We start from the raw sequence: 20,152 nt of genomic DNA, 5'->3' as shown, positions 1-20,152 counted from the left end.
AAGAAGGATACAGACAAGCTGGACCATTTCCCGAAGAGGGCAATGACGATAGTGAAGGTTATGGAGAACAAAGTTCTATGAGGAAAAATTGAGCTAGATGGGCACTGAGAAGACAGAGAGGTGATACTGTAAGCATTTTCAAGTACTTGTAGGGTGTCATGTAGAGAATGATGCAGAGTTGTTGTTTTTTTGTTGCCCCAGAAGTTTGGACCAGAACCAATGGGTTGAAAGGCAATCGAAAGAGTTTTGGGCTAAACATTGGGACGAACTTCATGAAAGCTAGACTGGTTCCTCAGAGGAACCAGCTTCCTTGAGAGGTGGAGGACCTTCCTTCTTTAGAGGTTTTGAAGCAGAGGCTAGATGGTCATCTGACAGAAAAGCTGATTCTGTAAACATAGGCAGATCATGGAGGAAGAGCAGGAATGGTTTGGTCAGTGCTTCACTCTTGTGGATGCCACTTTGGGGTCAGGGACTAATTTTGCTCTGAGTCAGATTGACTAGGTATCCCGGAGGTTTTTCTACTATCTTTTGAGCATGGAACAGGGATCACTGTGTGTGTGGGGTGGGGAGAGGTGCATTTCCAAAACTGTGCAAAGGGTTGGTCCAGATGACCCTGGGGATCCCATCCAACTCTTGTGTCTCTATGGTTGTATGATATCACTTTTTTAGGGCCATTTTGGAATATATACAACAAATGTAAAGATGATACTAAATATGTTGTGATGACTTCTTCTTAAAAATGTAAATTATCCTTCTGCTAAAGTATGCAACTTTCATTTTAGCATGCTACCTAAGTATTACCAGCATATTCTGGCCTTGGCATTTGCTGCAAAAGAGATCAATGAAAACCCTTGGATCTTGCCCAATGTCTCCTTGGGCTTCCAAATCTATGACAGCTACTTCAATACAAAGCAAACCTATCATGCTACGTTGCAACTTACATCCTCCCAAAAGAAATTTGTTCCTAACTTCAAATGTGACACCCAGAAAAATCTGCTAGCCATCATTGGAGGACTTGATTCCGAAGTCTCGTTGAACGTGGCAACATTATTGAGCATATATAAGATTCCACAGGTAAGGTAGGTAAGTGTATTAGAAATTACCACTTCAGTTACCATACAGTTTGTTCTTCAGGTTGGAAAAAATGTGAATGTTTCTAAAGTATTCAGAGAGACCTTATCTTTATGTGTCTGAAAATGGCAGCTTTGACTCTTAAAACATTATATTCCATAAATCTTGTTGGTCTCTAAGGTGCTACCAGACTCACATCGAACTGTTCTACTACAGACCAACTCAGCTCTCCTCAGAAAATTGCCCTAGTGTGCATATCACACAGAGTGAAAGAAAAACAGGCTTTGTGGTTTATTTATAAATAAAATGTTCAAAGATTTAGTACATACCGAAAAGACAACAATCAAAGAAGCAAGAGTATCAGTATATTCAGTACAATGGAAGAACTTTTCATTCACTGTTATAAATTTGTCCCTAAATTGTAATTTGGCAAATCCTTTTTGTGGAAATGGTCCCATCAGCTAAAAAGATGGAACTGCAACCTTGAAAGCTACGGGGATGAAACTTAATCCAGTCAAAATGGTGGTTCTGTGAAGGTGAAGTCTATAGTTGGTTTTCAGCATAATTGGAGAGGCTAGTACATTTCTGAAAAATTGTATTTGCTTCTGGGAATACCTCTGGATTTCTCTTAGGCCCCTTCCGCACACGCAAAATAATGCGTTTTCAAACCATTTTCACAACTGTTTGCAAGTGGATTTTGCCATTCCGCACAGCTTCAAAGAGCACTGAAAGCAGTTTGAAAGTGCATTATTCTGCATGTGCAGAATGAGCCTTAGTCATACAAACACAGATCACAAAATCACTTGTGATGCTTGCTTGTTCAGCTGCTGAGGACAATCTTGGGGAAAGCTGCCCTGGTCACTGATCATACAATTTGGAGATCATACAGACTGCTCTACTCTAAAATTCTTCTTGTGGGGATTCTGAGAGTTGAGATTCTGAGATCACTCAGGAGACTTTATGGAGGAAACCCCTCTTCCCTTTAGTTTGCTTTGATCCATTAAAACTCTTCCTTGACTACCACCTGTAGATTACAGAGAGCTTTATCTTAGAAGGTGCATCTCTCTATTCCTATATTGAACAACGGGAAGAATCCAAGGAATAGTGCCTTCTGAAAGGCCGAGTTCGGATATTTTCACTCACATTAGATTTTATTGTGATTGTATTTATGCTCTTGGCCAATTGTTTAGCAGCTTCTACTATACACTGTGTCAGACGGAATATCTTCATACAGTTCCTCTCTCTTCCCTCTCTCAATCATCTTTAGCTTATATATGGGTCTAGTTCAGTGACAAACACAAATCTAGACCTTTCCTTCTACAAGATGTCCACTAATGAAGCATTTCAGAATGCGGGGATTCTGTCTTTACTGCTGCATTTCCATTGGATGTGGATTGGGGTCCTTTTTATGAATAATGACATTGGAGAAAGAAATGTGCAGAGTTTTCTTCCACAGTTTTCCAAGCATGGTATCTGCTTTGCCTTCACAAAATATCGCCCTGATCTCAAAGATGGTCCAGACTTTTTTGAAGAGGGGAAAAAATTGTATGACCAAATAATGGGCAGCAAAGCAAATGTATTTGTAGTGTTTGGAGTATCTTATTCTGTCAATGAGCTGCTGTGGTTGCCATTTTTCTCAGACGGAAACAGTGCTTCATGGAAAGCAAAAGGTAAATTGTGGATACTGACAGCACAGATGGAGTTATCTTCTTATGCTTTTCAAACAACTTGGGAGGCTGATGAAATCCATGGTATTCTGGCTTTCACCGATCATTCCAGCAGTCTTCCAGGATTTCAGAAATTTGTTGAGAGAAGAAACCCTTACAACACCGAAGGGGATGGCTTCATACAGAAGTTCTGGCATGATGTCTTCTATTGTAAATTCCCCAATCAAGTTGAGGGGCAGGAAGAGAGAGAAGAAGCAGAACTTTGCACAGGGCAAGAGAAGCTGGAGAGCCTCTCTGGATCTTTGTTTGAAATGAGAATGACTGGTCACTTAGCTACAGCATTCTATCCAATGCTGGTCTCATGCTAAGTTGCCCATGCCATACATGCCATGCTGTCATTCAAAACCAGGCATAGAGGATTGATAAATGGAGAGAACTTCAATATTCCAGGTCAAGACAAATGGCAGGTAAGCCTTTATGAAAGAAACCGAAAAGAGCATCAATTCTGCAGATGGACCAAGAGGCTCCATTTTGTGTATTACTCCACATTCTTTTTTTTTGCAAATGTTCTCTTCTTCCATCTTCCTCTAGTTCAAATTTCATTTAGCAGTTTCAATAGTCATCCTTGTGGCTTAGACATTTTTTGGTACACAAATTGGAAAGGGGTGGGTTCAGGGTTTTTTTCTTGGAAGTTCACTAGATTGTCTTCCTTTTCATTGTCCTCTGCTTCCTCACTTGTGTCTGATGGACAGTACAGCATCATCAGGGATGAATATTCTGTTACTAGACCATTTATTGGGCAGATAGACTTTTGTTGTTTTCATCTGTATGCCTAAAGACTCCAATACGGGATCGTTCGCTGGGTATGCAGAGACATGTACTTTGGCCAATATTTGGAGAAATATGAGAGAGAGAGAGAGAGAGAGAGAGAGAGAGAGAGAGAGAGAGAGAGACAGAGAGACAGAGAGAGAGAACTCTTTAATATAGAACCGAATTGATCTGTGTTGATTACAGCCAGAAAAGCATGGCGAGGGAGTAGATTTTTGAATGCAGTGGGAAAAAAACAGTTACACATCAGAGAATGTAGCCAAAAACAATCAAACCATTTCTAGAAAAAGTGGTCACATTGAACTTGATGTTTCCTCAGGTGATTTATCAAACTGGACCACACCCATGTGAATTATTTCCAAAATGCAGGGGTGGGAGGAGAACAGGGTGGAGACAGGGCCAGAGGGAAGAGAAGTTTGTAACTTCTTGATAAAAAGGCAATACAGTTTATCCCTTGAGGATTTCTTCTCATGAGATGGCATTCTGTTTCAGTGAATTCCTGTCATAATTGTGTGGTTTGATTCAAGATTGAGTCAGTCTGTACCTTTGGCTACATAGGCCCTCGTAGTCCAATGGAGCTTTGAGGCTGAAAATTCAGAATGTGACTTATCAAAGCAAACCTGAAACACCTCTAAAGGAATTAAATCACCTTTGACTTTCAAATATTCACAATGGCACCAAGCATGAGTGCTGTACTTTGAACTTGGTTTATCCAGGCCAGCAGATTCACCGTGTATAGAGATGCCAAAACTAGTTCCCCCGCATGATATACTGGCCAACCAACAAAGTGTTTGCTTACCGTTGTTCAGCAACAGAGGACTGTCCTCAGGGGCGTGACGAGGCAGCCCTGGGCAAACTGTAGCCTGGGCAAAACCTGAGTTGGATGCTCTCTCATGGGTGGCCACTCCAATTAATACCAATTTTTTTTTGCACCAGGACATTGGTATTCGTAGGTGCATTTTTTAGACATATCAGCACCACAATTTCAGCATATCATCTGGTGACTGTCCTTATGCTACTCCTCAGGTTTGGTGAGGTTTGGTTCAAAGAGTCCAAGGTTATGGCCTCCCAAAGGGGGTGCCCCATCCCCCATTGTTTCCAATGGGAGCTAACAGGAGATGGGGCCAAGCCAGCTTTTGAGGGTTCATAACTTTGGCCCCTGAACCAAACTGCACCAAACCTGGGTATCATCAGGGCAGTTCCTATGAGACTTCTGAGTTTTGAGACTGTGCATTCAGAACAGGCCCCTCAGCCTGCAACCCCATTGACAGCAATACAGAAAACCAATGCAGAACAAAGATTCTTGGCAAATTTCTGGGATGTTCCTGAAGGGGGCACATTTTTGATGTATTGGCACCAGAATTGCAGGGTAACATCTGGAAACTGTCCTGATGGGACCCCCCATTTGGTGCAGTTTGGTTTAGGGTCCAAAGCTATGGAGCCTCAAAGGGGTACCCCATCCCATTATCTTTGCTAAGGAGAAGGGGATACCATTTTGGAGGGTCCATAACTTCTGGACCCCTGAACCAAAATGCACTCAAACCTTGGGGTGCCATCATGACTTGATCTCCAGATGATACCCTGAAATTTTGGGCCTAATAAATCAAAGAATGCCCTCCCTGCAAGAACATCCTGCAATTTGCCCAAGAATCTTTGTTCTGCATTGAGTTTTCTGTATTGCTGTCAATGGGGGTTGCAGGCTCGAGGGGCACATTTCTGAAGGCACAGTCTGCAACTTCTGTGGTCCTAACATCAGAGACTGCCCTAATGATTCCCCTGTTTGGTGCAGTTTGGTTCTGGGGGGCCAAAGTTATGGACCCTCAAAACTGTAGCCCCCATCTCCTATTAGCTCCCATTGGAAACAATGGGGGATAGGGGCACCCCCTTTGGACTCCCTGAACCAAACTTGGGGGGTCGCATAAGGACAGTCTCTTGATGATACGCTGGAAATTTGGTGCTGCTAGCCTAAATACTCCGCCCCCTGCAGGCCAAAAATGGAAAACCACTGAAAATACCCAAAAACGAACCTAGCATTTTGATGCCCCCCACAAGGTGATGCCCTGGGCAGCTGCCCACCTTGCCCAATGGGCATTACGCCAGTGACTATCCTCTACAACTCAGCCTGCTGCTCATGAAAGTGATGGGCTTTTTCAGAAAAGGCGCTTCATTCCTAGGTGCCCTCAGGTGTTCATCAGTGTCCCCAACTTAAATAACTGTGATCCCTCATTATGGGTGAACCTTTCCTAGGGCCAAACATGCGTACTGGAGTACATCTAGATATGCCAGTTCTCTTGCTATAAGAGGAGGCCTCCCACTGGTGAGCTCTGTTGCCTGCTACCATTCCAAGCAGTGTTGGGAAATATTGAAAAACACATTACAGATGTTGCTGTGTCTCTTCCAGGTACAGCTTGGGAGTGACAAAGGTTACTTCTGGTTTCCAGTGATGTACTGAGGTTTGTAACGTCTGGGTTTCCATCATCTAGAGGTGATGTAGCAACAATTCCTGGAGTTTACTATGTATATGGAAAGAGGCTGGCAAGGGGGAGATATTTGGATCTCTAGTAAAAGGAAATGTGACTAAATTATCTTTTGAAATGGGAAAATAGCTTCTTTCCTGAACCATTTCTGTTCCGATTACAATGTGAGAAGGAAATCCACCAAATTGTGGTAATGGGAATACTGAAGTTAAAAGCAGGCTGCCTCCATTTTGTACAGATGTTCAGAAATGCCATTTGTAAACAACCAACTAACCATGGCAAAAGTGTAGCCTTCTATAAACTCTCCTCTCTTTCCCTTTGAGCTCCATCACTTCCTCAAAGGTGTTGAATTCAACAACAGTGCTGGAGACAAAATTTCATTCAACAAGAATGGGGAGCTGATCGCTGGATTGGATGTTATGAACTGGATGACTTCTTCAAATAACACTTTTTTAAGAGAGAGAGTTGGGATGATCGATCCCCAGGCTCCTCCAGAGGAAAGATTCACCCTCAATGAGGAAGTCATAAAATGGCCATACTGGTTCCAAGAGGTAGCGTCCGATATCATGAAATGTAGGAAGTCTTTCAATGGTGAATACTCCCTGAGTGTGAAAGGTGAAGTTCATGGGTTAGCAATGAGACACAGTGAAGTTCTGAGCTTGATTTGACAATAATATTTTGTTTGAAGTGATGTTACACATAACAATTCAAAGTTAAATGCAGGGAAGCAGCTAATAGTAGACTGGCTCATGGGTGTGTTACCTGAAGTGATGGTCATCTCCCCTTTTAGAGTGGGGAACGAGTGAGAGCAGACTCTTGACTTAGCAAAAGGTCGGGGAAGCTGGGAATTTTGATTGCCTGTGTATACTGAAGTCAGCTTTTGGAAGAAACTCAGAGGAGTGCAAGTAACGTATAACTATTTTATTAAGGGTTAAGGGGGTGCACAACCACAAAATAAACAAATCAGCAGAACACACACTAGTCTTAAAACTTAGTCCCTTTATCTTGAAGTGGAAGGGTCTGATGAGCAGAACTGAGTGACACACACTTAGCTCTGGAAGAACAACACACTGTGGGACAATATCACAGACAGAGTGGTCTCTAGAGATATTGAACAGGGGCTATTGGGCAAGGGGCTTCTTGTAGGGAAAAGGGATGCTCAGGGTTATGCAGAGTGACCCTTAATCTTCCAGGACAAAGAACAGTCCTGCCTTTTTGGGGACAGACAAGAGACAGACATCAACCTTAATAGTTGGTTTGTTAATCTGATAAGTTGAGGCAACAACTGAGGTTTGAAGTTCAGGAGGGCCTGGAAAGGAAAGGTAGCTGATGAATGTATTGTCGAAGGCTTTCATGGCCGGAATCACTGGGGTGCTGTGTGGTTTCCGTGCTGTATGGCCGTGTTCTAGCAGCATTCTCTCCTGACGTTTTGCCTGCATCTGTGGCTGGCATCTTCAGAGGATCTGATGGTCTGATCTGATGGTCCATCAGATCCTCTGAAGATGCCAGCCACAGATGCAGGCGAAACGTCAGGAGAGAATGCTGCAAGAACACGGCCATACAGCCCGGAAACCACACAGCACCCCAGTAGCTGATGAAGTTACAAGTAAAGAACTGTGAGAATGCAAATGATGTGGTCATTAAAGGTATTAGTCAGAGGAAGAAGTATTGGTTAGGAGAACACTGGGCAGGAAAGCACATTAACACATCCATTGTCTTCCCAGGGGTGTATGGTACATGGTAGCAATGGGGACGTTTTCCAGGGTAAGGGCATTGTGATCATCTTGTCAGGAAGGGTGTGAGAGCGGCATTATGCAAGGCTGATTTGGAGAAGCCAAGTGCAGACAACATTCTTATTTACTGTACGTTTTTGTTGATACTCTGAGCCAATACAGAGAATGGGCCCCACACATTTTGGCACTTGATAAACACCCGAAGGGTTGGCAGAGATGGGTAGAGACACAGCTGTCCTTAAAACAGGGTTCGGTTGGTCTGGCAACAGGTGAGAAAGAGAGAAAGAAGCAGGAAAGGAGGAGAGACTAAAGGGAGCTGCCAGGGATAGTTAAGAGGACATAGAGGGTGAAAGGATACAGGGGGGATGAGTTGCCCCTTGCAAACCCTTAAATTAAGATCCCATTAAAATCATTCTCATTTTTACATTTGTTGAACAGAAACAACCTGTTTCCGTTTGTAGTAACAGTTGCCAGCCTGGTTATTTCAAGCAAGTGAAGGAGGGAAAGCCATTTTGCTGTTATGATTGCATCCAATGTCCAGAGGGGAAGATTTCGGCTCAGAAGGGTAAGCAATTGTATCTCTTTATGAATTAGAGCAAAAGGCACTGGAAGTCACACCCATTGATCTCTTTTTTGATCGCAGGCTAAGATCTTTAAAAGGAAAAGATTGATATTCACTAAATACACTCCCAATTCACTACAGCACAAGAAATTTGAAAAGTATACCAAAACACCACAAGGTATTAAAGACTATACAACATGAACCAGAAAATCCTGAATCAGGAAGGAAAAAAACCCTCAAAAAAAACCTTCTTGGTATTTTCAGGGGGAGGGGGTTCACTCAAAAAAGGTGATCATTGAAAGCCCCCCCCCCCCCAAAAAAAAAATTTGGTGGTGAAAAATGCTGCTTTTTCCAAAATGATTCAGGGCCTATTTGGTGCTCTGCCTTAAACAACAACAACAACCACCCTTTCCTCTCTTCTCCACTGACCTCAGCTGACCAGGTCAAGTGTTGTAATCCATGTACTGCTGTCAAAGTCCATGTGAGGTTCAGAGGAGACCCCACACTACAACGGTGTACCCTGCATGGCCAAGGCAACAGTTCGATAAAGGTGACAGGCAGAGTCAGCAGTATGAAGCTGGAGCTGGCCTGAGGGCACAATTGAACACTGGGCACGGCCTGGCCAGGTCCCACCTGAAAATGTGGGCTTCATGCCTACACAGCAGATATTTACGCTGGGGGGCTGTGATCGTATTGACTTCACAAATATTCTTATTGGCCTAAAGAGTTGGTACTCTTCAGAACTGAAAATTAGACAAAGAGGTTAGGCCATAATAAAAAGGATACGTTTTAGGGCTTTTAAAAAAAGATTAAATTCATACCTTTTTTTTCAGATATGAACGAATGCTCTGAGTGCACAGATGAAAAGTATCCAAGCAAAACCCTGGATTTATGTATTCCCAAATATGCCACTTTCTTGGCTTATGCAGAACCTTTGGGACTCAGCTTAGCCATTTTTGCGCTTTCTCTCTCTGTGATCACAGCTGTGGTGCTGGGAACATTTATAAAGCACCACAACACTGCAATTGTCAAAGCAAACAACCGAAGCCTCTCGTACACTCTTCTCATCTCCCTTCTGCTCTGCTTCCTTTGTGCACTACTATTCATTGGTCAGCCTGCAAACATTACCTGTGTGCTCAGACAGCCTGCTTTTGGCACCATCTTTTCCGTGGCTATTTCTTGCGTTCTGGCCAAGACCATCACTGTGGTTCTGGCTTTCATGGCTACCAAACCAGGAAGCAGAATGAGGAAATGGGTGGGGAAAAGACTGGCCAGCTCCATTGTTCTTTCCTGCTCCCTTGTCCAAGGGGGAATTTGTGGTTTATGGCTGGCAACATCTCCTCCATTCCCAGATGTTGACACGCACTCAGTGATTGAGGAAGTTATACTGGAATGTGAATGAATGATCCTTGATTCTGTTTCTACTGCATGTTGGCGGGCTATATGGGTTTCCTGGCCATTGTTAGCTTCCATTGTGGCTTTCTTTCCATAAAGCTTTGCCTGATACTTTCAATGTAGGCCAAGTTCATCACCTTCAGCATGTTGGTGTTTTGCAGTGTTTGGTTATCTTTTGTTCCAACCTACTTGAGCACGAGGGGAAAATACATGGTAGCTGTTGAGATCTTCTCTATCTTAACTTCCAGCACTGGTTTGCTTAGCTTAATTTTTGCCCCTAAATGCTATATCATTTGGCTGAGGCCTGAGTTAAACAACAGGGAAGCATTAATGCGGGCAAAAGGTCGAAGTGAATAACTGTAATTTCCTCTCTCCTTTAATGCAGAGTTATGTTTACTCACCTTAGAATGTGTCTGAGGGATTCCCTCTCAGCACGTGCCCTATAAAAACTTTCATAGTAATGGTGGTTTTATTGTTATTGAATTGAATCCATGTTCTACATGATATATAACAATGATCCTGTTTTTGTATTTGGAATGTATGGTACTTCTGGTTTATGCCTAATAATAAATAATAATAAATAATAAATGTTTTTGGATTGGATTGGATTGAATTGGGAAATGAACTGGGAAATGGGCAGAGGAAATGCAGCTCTGTTCATTCTCCTGGACCTCTCAGTGGCTTTCAGGATCATGAATCATGTTATCTTTATGAATAACCTCACAAACAGAGAATGGGAAGCACTGTTCTGCATGGCTCCTATATCCCTTGAAGTGTAAATTTTAGAGTGTGGTATTAGGGAAGTGCTGCTTTGTCCCTTGACCTTTGGGTGACGGGGTTCCATCTTGTATATGCATGCTTTTTTCTCATTCATGTAAAGCCTGCCAGCCGGCCAGCCCAGAGACACGCATGCCCCTCCTCTGGAGCTCTTACCATGTGGTCTGCCCCCTGTTGCAATTACGGGCCTAGTTGATTCTAGTGCCGTGATCAACCAGCGGATCCCAGGAAGGGTGTGGAAACTGTGAGCAGGAGCCTGGAGGGTGTTTTGTTATGGATGAGGGCTAAGAAGCTGAACCTTAATTTTGGAAAAAACGCAGGTGCTACTAGTGGGCAGAGGCTGTGTCCTGGACATCCTGAAGTTCCCAGAGCATCTTCAAAGGCCGCCATACACAGAGCATATTTCAGTAGTCTAAGCAGGAGGTTTCACATGGATCACAGTGGCTAGGACTTCCCCACACTCAGCCATCTTTATCAAGGAAAATTCATGCTGTAAGTGGTATATCAATTCTAAACACAGAAGTGGTTCTGGTGGGTTTTCTGAGCCAAAAGGCTGTTATTATTACCTGCATGGTGCTGGTGGATTTTTGTTCCCTAACGCTTCGCCTAGCCGGTATCTGTGTGGCTGGCATCTTCAGAGGTGTATCACAGAGAAAAATCTGTTTCACGCTGTGTCTAAGTGGGAAGGGAAAGCTTAGTGTGGTATATTGTCCATGTCCCAGGGTGGGGAACCAATCATTAAGTGTTTGGGTGGAATTTGACAATACCCTAAACTCAGAAGTTAATGGTTGTAGTCCCAGACCAGCTCTGCCCTGTATTTTGTTTTATTGTCACTGATATGCCTAATAAAGGTTTGTTGAAGTTGAATACTCACTTGACTGTAAAAATGCTGTCAAACAAGAAAACCTTAATGAAATGAGAGCAAAAATAGTGGGAGGAATGTTGGACTAAGTCTCAGGACACCCGGATTCAAATCCTCATCCACCTATTTCACTGACTGGCTGAGTTAGCAGCCATCTCTCTCTAAGCCTAGGCTAATATACAGGATGAATATGAGAAAGAAAATGCATGAGGACATCCCCTTATTTGCATTCTGAGGTCCATAGAAGGAGTGCAGTATAATATTCCATACACACACACACACAAAGCCTTTATTGGCATCATACAGTAAAACCATTTGTAACCAGAAACGTTTTACAACCAGAATAACAGAGTTACAACTCAAATAACCATCATTTAATATAAAAATCTCCCTTAGCAGATGTGCCAATTATATCCAACAGAAACTTGGCAACTAATTCAGAAAAATCCTGATTTGATCCATCCAGGAAATACTTTATCCTTTGATCATCTGTCATATCTACATTAAAAGATGTAAACAATGGTCAATACTTATACCTTAAGCATTCCCTATTTGGACAGTGAAACATGATATGCTCTAGTGTTTCTACTTGTATGCTGTTGCAAGGGCATAATCTTTCGGTCTTTGGTATTTTTTGGAATCGACCCTCGAGTAGAGCAGATGGCAAAATATTGAATCTTGCTAAAGAGAATGCACGTCTCAATCTAAAATTAATCATATAAAGTAAATAATGAGACATACAACCCTTTGCTTCAACTAGTGATTGATGTAGAGGTGAGCAAGTTGAATTTGCTGCTATTAAAGATCTTTGATAATCCCATTCAAGGAATTTTTCTTTTAACAATTTTTTTGCCTCTAAATAAGATAACATTGATATTTCATCCATAGATATGCCAATTTCTGTAATCTTATCAACTATTTTATCATGCCAGTTTGAAGTGTTAAGTTCAGAGAGCAGTAAGCATGTGAAACTGCCTGGCTTGGAATGATGGTGGATTTTTAACCAGTATATAGTTGCTCTAATCCAAGCCAAGGTAGTTAAGGAACATAGGCCTAGTTCAATGCGTAAGGCTGCATAAGACACGCAATTGGGGAAACCCATAATCCTATGCAGAAATTTAGAGTGTAGAGTGTTTAGACTGGTGTTTTGGGCTAAGAAAAGGACTGGAAAGCCATAGAGTAGCTGCGGAACTACTTTGCATTGAATGCCTTGATTACTGCTGGAATGTATTGGTGTCCTTTGGTGTAAAAGAAATTCACTAAAGCGTTTACAGTTGGAGTAGCTTTTACTGATGCCGTTTTGACATGGGCTGTCCAAGAAAGATTATAAGTGAACAAAATACCTAAGTATTTGTATTTCTTGACTTGTTCAATTTCTTTTGTCGCTACTTTCCAGGGTTGTTTTCCATGATCTAGCAAACACCATAACTTTTGATTTATCAAAGTTAAGTTCCAGCTTGTTTAATTTACAGTAACTGTAGCATCTGTTCATTGAACGTAACAGGCCTACCCTAGTGTATGACATTATAATAGTATCATCTGCATAAAGAAGCGCCGGTAAATGTGTATTTCCCAGTTTGGGGCTGTGTCCATCAATATCCCCAAGTTCCAGTGGTAAGTCCCTTAAGTATATGTTAAACAAGGTCGGAGCAATTATACACCCCTGTTTCACCCCTTTGTTGCTTAAGATATTATTGGTCAATGCCCCCTCCTGAGTGCATTTTACCCGGCAAGAGGTGTTAGTGTGTAATTGCCTGATTATAATATTCCATAGATAAAGTTTTGTCTGGCAATGCTGTTTGCCCAATCAGGGGACTAAGATTTTCTACACCTATTTAAAGACATAATTGGGCAGCCCCATTCAGCATGTTGGGCGTCCGTCCATGGCCACGCCATCCCAACTCTCCCAAGGTAGCCTTCCTGTAGGGGGGGAGGATTGAATTGCAAAAAAAGGTCTCCTTGCCACCAGGAAACCCCCATTGCTAAACCTGGGCCACCAGTGCAATTTTGACAACAACTGGATTGGAGCCAACTAGCATCATCTCCTCCCCCCCAGACTTCTTCCACTACACTGGTTGCTGAGGAGGTGCAGGGATGCTGTCACAGGATTCAGCACCCAGTCCCACCCCTAGGAAGGGCCATGGAGGCTGTGCACAAGCAGATTCGCCAAATCCATTGGTGTGACCTCATCCAGCTCCCAATGGCAGATTCCACCTCCCCTCAGATGGGAACATCAGAATCATACTGGCAATATATTCGTACCAAGAAACAAAAAGATTTTTGTTCATGTCAACCATTCTAAATCCAAGAGTGCCCTCAATGGAATATAAAACTTTTGTTCAACTTTAATTAATATGTTTTCTTTTGAAATTCCAATTGGAATCTCCAGTTGTTGTTACCAAAAGACCCATAATTTGATTTCTTGCTTGCTTGAATCCCTGGGGACATGGCATGTGCTAATTTATACCTAGTAACCCAGACTGTGGAAAATAGTAAAAATATACCTCTTCACGTTTGCAATGTATAGACTCTAGAAATAGATGTAAGATACACTAGTTTGTTCTCTGCAAACACAGGCTTCAGCCTGTCTTCAGAGTGAACGTTCTTACTTATCAGCTGCTGCTATCTTGTGGAAAATAATAATGCCACTCTAGGTATTAAAAGCAGAATCAGTGAATAGAGAAGATATTTCTACGAAGATGTTGGTATTAGTGTTGTTGCAGCTAGTTTTGCTTTCTCTCAGGGTATCCAAGACCCTCGATGTTAGATGTAGGATTAGAGATCTACATCCTCCTGCGCAAGAGTACCACCAGTTAGGAGACATTTTAGTCGGCGGAATTGCTTCTCTGAGCTTTGGCAACAATCCAACAGAATTCAAGAAATATCCCCAGCCACCCTCGGTTGGAGAGCTTAAGTAAGCCTTTATTTATTTCCCTCTTTCTGTTCTGTTTGTGGCTGCTTGGATCCTTGGAGCAGAGCTGGCATCCACAAGCCCAATCTCTGCTATTTATTAGATCTGCTTCCTATTAATTAGATCTTCCTATTTATTAGATCCTATTTATTAGATCTGCTTTCCTTTCCGTTACCACAAAAATACATATGAAGCTGCTGTATGTCAAGTCAGATTAGTAGAGCATCCAGCTCAATCTTGCCATCCTTGCCTGGCCCCATGATCTACAGCACTGAGGGATCTTTCCCAGCAGTGACTGGGTGTACTAGATATGGGGCTGTCCGTATGCAGAAGAAGAAGAAGAAGAGTTTGGATTTATATCCCCCCTTTCTCTCCTATAGGAGACTCAAAGGGGCTTACAATCTCCTTGCCCTTCCCCCCCTCACAACAAACACCCTTTGAAGTAGGTGGGGTTGAGAGAGCTCCGAGAAGCTGTGACTAGCCCAAGGACACCCAGCTGGCATGTGTGAGAGTGTACAGGCTAATCTGAATTCCCCAGATAAGCCTCCACAGCTCAGGCGGCAGAGTGGAGAATCAAACCCAGTTCCTCCAGATTAGACACACAAGCTCTTAACCTTCTGCGCCACCGCTGCTTCTAACATTTTTCAGCTGAACTGCAAGCCATCCGCATACGATGTCCAATATGTAGGTTATATGATCTTTCCCACCATTATAAAATTCATTATGGTCAATCTTTCTGTTGGATTCGCTCCTAATACATTTGTTTTAAACTCTATCTGAACCTGCACAAGGTTATTTCATAAGTAACAAAGATAAACACAGTCCCACTTTCTGAAACCTTTGGGCTTAATCGAGCTTAGTACAGCTTTTGGGCACACCGTACAACTTTTATTCTTTGGATTTTTGTACTCTCATCTGGAAAGCATTGTTAAGTCATTTTTAAAGTTGACACAATACTAAATTGGGAGGGGTAATAAACATGTTACAAGACAGAATCTGGATGCAAGATGATCTTGAAAGACTGAAAAACCGTGCTAAAACTGATAAGGTGGATTTCAATTTTGGTAAGTGTATAGTTCTTCATTTAGGCAGGAAAAATCAAATGTATCATTATAGGATGGGGGAGACTTGTCTTGGTAGCAGTATGTGCAAAAATGAACTAGACCATATGTAACCTCTAACTGTGGGTTCTTTGGGCAGAACTTGGAATGAGTTTGCAACAACAATTTTTAAAAACAAAATGGGTTTACTTTCTTAACATATAACACCAAACATCAACATTTAACATCACACTTCAAGGTCCTGTTCAGGTTGCATTTCAAGTCCTTCTATTTACAGTCTACTGATATTGCCAAGTCCAAATTCTTCTTTGCAAGTGGGTTGGCTCCTGAAGACTCCAAGGGCTTGATGAACAGGATTCAACATGATGAAGGTTTCCAGGAGAACTCTCACCCATTACAACCACAAAAAAACCCTGAAACAATAAACTCCAACATTTACAACATAGCAAAAATAAACAACTACCTTCCCAGTAGTTCCCAACAATATTGCAGTTACCTTAACAAGGTGTTAAGGGCTTATACAACCAAGGTCCAAGTCTGGTAGCCTTGTCTCCTCCAACTACATGTGCTCTGCAGCCTTCTCCTGCTTTGGGTCTCCACCCCTTTCTGGGTCAACCCATTCTGAGCATGGGGGTTACACATACACTGAACATGACACAGTAATGTGATGCAGTAGCTAAAAAGACACATGTGATTTTGTGCTGTATGAAGAAAAGTACAGTGCTCAGATCACGCAAGATGGTGGTATTGCTTTACTCTGCTCCGGTTAGACCTCAACTAGAATACTGTGTTCAGTTTGGGACACCAGACTTTAAGAAGGATACAGACAAGCTGGACCATTTCCCGAAGAGGGCAATGAAAATAGTGAGGGTTGTGGAGAACAAAGTTCTATGAGGAAAAATTGAGAGAGGTGGGTACTGAGAGGACTGAGAGGTGATACTATAAATATTTTCAAGTACTTGAAGGGTGTCACAGAGAATGATGCAGAGTTGTTTTTTTGTTGCCCCAGAAGTTTGGACCAGAACCAATGGGCTGAAATGAAATCAAAAGAGTTTTGGGTGAAATGTTAGGAAGAACTTCATGAAAGCTAGATTGGTTCCTCAGAGGAACCAGCTTTCTTGAGAGGTGGAAGGCCTTCCTTCTTTAGAGCTTCTGAAGAAGAGACTAGATTGTCATTTGACTGAAAAGCTGCTTCTTTGAACATGGGCAGATCATGGAGGAAGGGCGGGAAGGGTTTGGTCAGTGCTTGGCTCTCATGGATGCCAAGTTGGGGTCAGGAACCAATTTTGCTCTGAGCCAGTTTGACCAGGGATCCTGGAGGTTTTTCTACTATCTTCTGAGCATGGAACAGGGATCGCTGTGTGTGGGTGGAGGGGGAGATGTGAATTTCCTGAATTGTGCAAAGGGATCCAGATGACTTTGGGGATCCCATCCAACTCTTGTGTCTTCATGGTTGTATGATATCAGTATTTTAGGGCCATTTTTGAATGTATACAACAATTGTAAATATGATACTATGTTGTGATTATTTTTTTAAAAAAATGTAAATTATCCTTCTGTTAACATACACAACTCTTATTTTAGCATGTTACCTAAGTATTACCAGCATATTATGGCCTTGGCATTTGCTGCAAAAGAGATCAATGAAAACCCTCTGATCTTGCCCAATGTCTCCGTGGGCTTCCAAATCTATGACAGCTACTTCAGTACAAAGCAAACCTATCATGCTACGTTGCAACTTACATCCTCCCAAAAGAAATTTGTTCCTAACTTCAAATGTGACATCCAGCACAATCTGCTAGCCATCATCGGAGGGCTGGATTCCGAAACCTCATTTAATGCGGCGACAATATTGAGCATCTATAAGATTCCACAGGTAAGGAATGTAAGCATATTACCACTTTAGATACCATATAGTTTGTTCTTCAAGTTGGAAAAAATGTGAATGTTTTTAAAGAATTCAGAGAGACCTTATCTTTATGTGTCTGAAAATGGCAGCTTTGACTCTTAAAACTGATACCCTCGAGAGCCCTAGAGCCCTTCTGGGGAGGGGCGGTATATAAAAACGATAATAAATAAATAAATAAATAAATAAATAAAACATTATATTCCATAAATCTTGTTGGTCTCTAAGGTGCAACCAGACTCAAATGGAACTGTTCCACGGCAGATCAACTCAGCTGTCCTCAGAAAATTGTCCTCGTGTGCATGTCACACAGAGGGAAAGGAAAACAAGCTTTATGGTTTATTTGTAAATAAAATGGTCAGGGATTTAATTCATGCAGAAAAGGCAACAATCAAAGAAGCAAGGGTATCAGTATTTTCAGTACAATAGAAGAACTTTTCATTCACTGTTATAAATATGTTCCTAAATTGTAATTTGGCAAATGTTTTGTGCGGAAATGGTCCCATCAACTAAAAATATGGAATTGCAACCTTGAAAGTTATGGGGATGAAACTTGAAACTTATCGGTAATCCAATCTGGGAAGATGAAGTCTATAGTTGCATGCAGATGTGTGGAGACTCGTTCCAATAATGACCAGGACACATCTTTTTGTTGGAAAAGAAATTGGCCGCAGCCCAATTTATTTAACATATACTATAACCTTGAAGCTGGGCGAGCATAACAGAGCACATCCTGACCCCCAGGCAGCAAGCCGCTGAACCTGGTTATAGGGCAGCCCCAGCTGACCCCTTAGGCCCTTCGGACAGCACCGCTGTCCGGCACATCCCCCAAGGGAACTGGAACAGGAAGTTACTAGGTGCCACGTGGACGCAAACCCATTTTGTGACACCCCTTCCTGCCGGGCAGCGAGCTCTCAGCGCGGCCCCAAGGCTTGCCCTCAGGAGCTCTATCGCCACCGCGGACCTCATATGGAGGCCCCCGATGTGGGAAGGTCCGGCATGCAAGCTACTGCCTTCCCAAATAGGATGTGCTCTTATGCCCAAACCGCCACCGAGGTGTTAAACAATAGCTCCCGCCCCAGCTTCAGCAGCCCAGAGTCACATGGCTCAGTGCGTGCCATAAAGCCACTGCAACCGAGCATATCAGACGTCATTTTTCTCAGTGCATGCCGTCATTTTGCTCAGTGCATGCCATGAAGCCACTGCAACAGAGCAGCTCAGTGCATGCCGTGAAGCCACTGCAACAGAGCATATCAGAGCATATCAGACATCATGTAGCCAGATGTCCTGACCAATCTGATAAGTATACTCTATCTGGCAAAGACAGCGCTTTGAGCGCATAGGATATATCACTATGGGGAATAACATCCCCTACTATATCCTGTACAACCCGGGCTGCAGACCGACAAGCCTTAACCCTGGCTTTGTTTTCAGGTGGGAGCAACTGCATCCCTCCAAGTCCTCCGTTCTAGTAAGCATGACCCAACAGCTTGGTCTTTGGCATCTTACAATGCAGCACGCTCAGGTCAATCTCCATGAGGATCTGCAAGGCCACTCCATGCAGTCAGGAATGCCATTTTCTCCCACTTGCAGCACAACTGCCTCCGGGAAGACGAAACCAGGGGAGTAGGGAATGCCACCTCATGGATTTCGCTGTTTAGCGACCAGCCCAGTACACAATGCTGTGGCCCACCAGCCAAACTCGGTAACTACACGCCACCGGAACTATAAAGAGAACAGAGTTACAATGAAAGGTGAGGCCAGACATACACAGAGTAGGCCAAAAACTTCCAAAAGCCTCTAGCCTGAGTCTTGGCTGCACATTGGCCCTCTTGAGAGGCTGAGGTTGCCACTCCAATCCGGAAGAAGTGGGAACCAAACTGTTCAGCAGGAAGGCCCAGAAATTGCAAGCAAAGCCACAGGGCAGCTGTGAATCTGGACACTGCTACTGCAGTCATGTGAGCCACTGGGCAAGGTACTGCTAATGCAGTCATGTGAGCCACCAGGCAAGATGCCCCTGGTGGGCAGGGGGACAGTGTCAATTGTGTTCCCTGATGCTGCTGGTCAGCTATGTGTCTATAAATCTAAGAAAATTATTATCAATTATTATTGTCAATTATTATTAATTACTAAGTTATTCAAAACCTTCCTGTCACCCGTACTGGGCTCAAGGCCTCTGACCAATGTGACAATATATCTAGTGCCAAAAGAACCTGATGGTAACATTAAATGCCTGTGTTCACATGCCTCTGCCCTTTGGCAGAAGCGGAAATCTTTTTCCCTCTGGCTGGGTGGAATCCCCCAAGACTCTTGCCCGACTTTAGATGGACACAGCTCTGGTAAAGAAAAGACAGTACTATGGTGCCCGGAAATGGTAGGCAATTCCTTTGCCATCACAACTACCATTTAGCAGTCACCAAGGGCCCTTCGGGTGAGCCCGGTTATCTTTTAAAACAGTTGTACTAATATGCTTTGCAAATTAAGTATCCCTGGCAGGGCTAAGACTAGAGAGCTTTTTCGTTGCATCAACCAGCAGACATGGGGGCAGCGGGTCTTACGTTAGTCTGCCCTGTCCTTGTTGTTCCTTCGGTTTTGAAGCAGTCTCACTCTTTTTGCTTTTTAAAAAAACTTGTTAACAGCCTAAGTTGTTACTAATAAGAAATAAAATTAAATAGAAGCAAGGCGGCAAATGCCTTGCGCCTGCACTCTTTTAATATTGAGGACTGTAACTACTCCGTAAATTTACTTTTGTGTAATATGATTCATTGCAAGCTCACTTTTTCCCTTCTGCAATTAATTACTATTATTATCAAATAGCCCCAGCAATGCCAAAGGACAAAACAACTCAGCTAGAAATTAAACCGACCACCATTCAGGTGGCAGGGAATAGACAATTAACTGT

General features: G+C 42.8%; 1 protein-coding gene across 1 annotated transcript in view; it reads left to right on the top strand.

Moving 5' to 3' along the window:
* LOC125444266 (vomeronasal type-2 receptor 26-like) overlaps positions 1-18,880 on the top strand; it is a 35,243-nt gene extending 16,363 nt beyond the window's left edge. The window contains exons 7-10 of the mRNA XM_048516694.1: positions 783-1,074; positions 16,555-16,616; positions 16,929-17,220; positions 18,767-18,880. Coding sequence (XP_048372651.1) covers positions 783-1,074; positions 16,555-16,616; positions 16,929-17,220; positions 18,767-18,880 — 760 coding nt within the window. The remainder of the gene's footprint in view (positions 1-782; positions 1,075-16,554; positions 16,617-16,928; positions 17,221-18,766) is intronic.
* The last annotated feature ends 1,272 nt before the right edge of the window (positions 18,881-20,152 follow it).

Source organism: Sphaerodactylus townsendi, linkage group LG15 (genome assembly GCF_021028975.2).
Source record: "Sphaerodactylus townsendi isolate TG3544 linkage group LG15, MPM_Stown_v2.3, whole genome shotgun sequence".
NCBI classification, from domain to species: Eukaryota; Metazoa; Chordata; class Lepidosauria; order Squamata; family Sphaerodactylidae; genus Sphaerodactylus; species Sphaerodactylus townsendi.
This window is presented reverse-complemented; position numbering and strand designations above follow the sequence as displayed.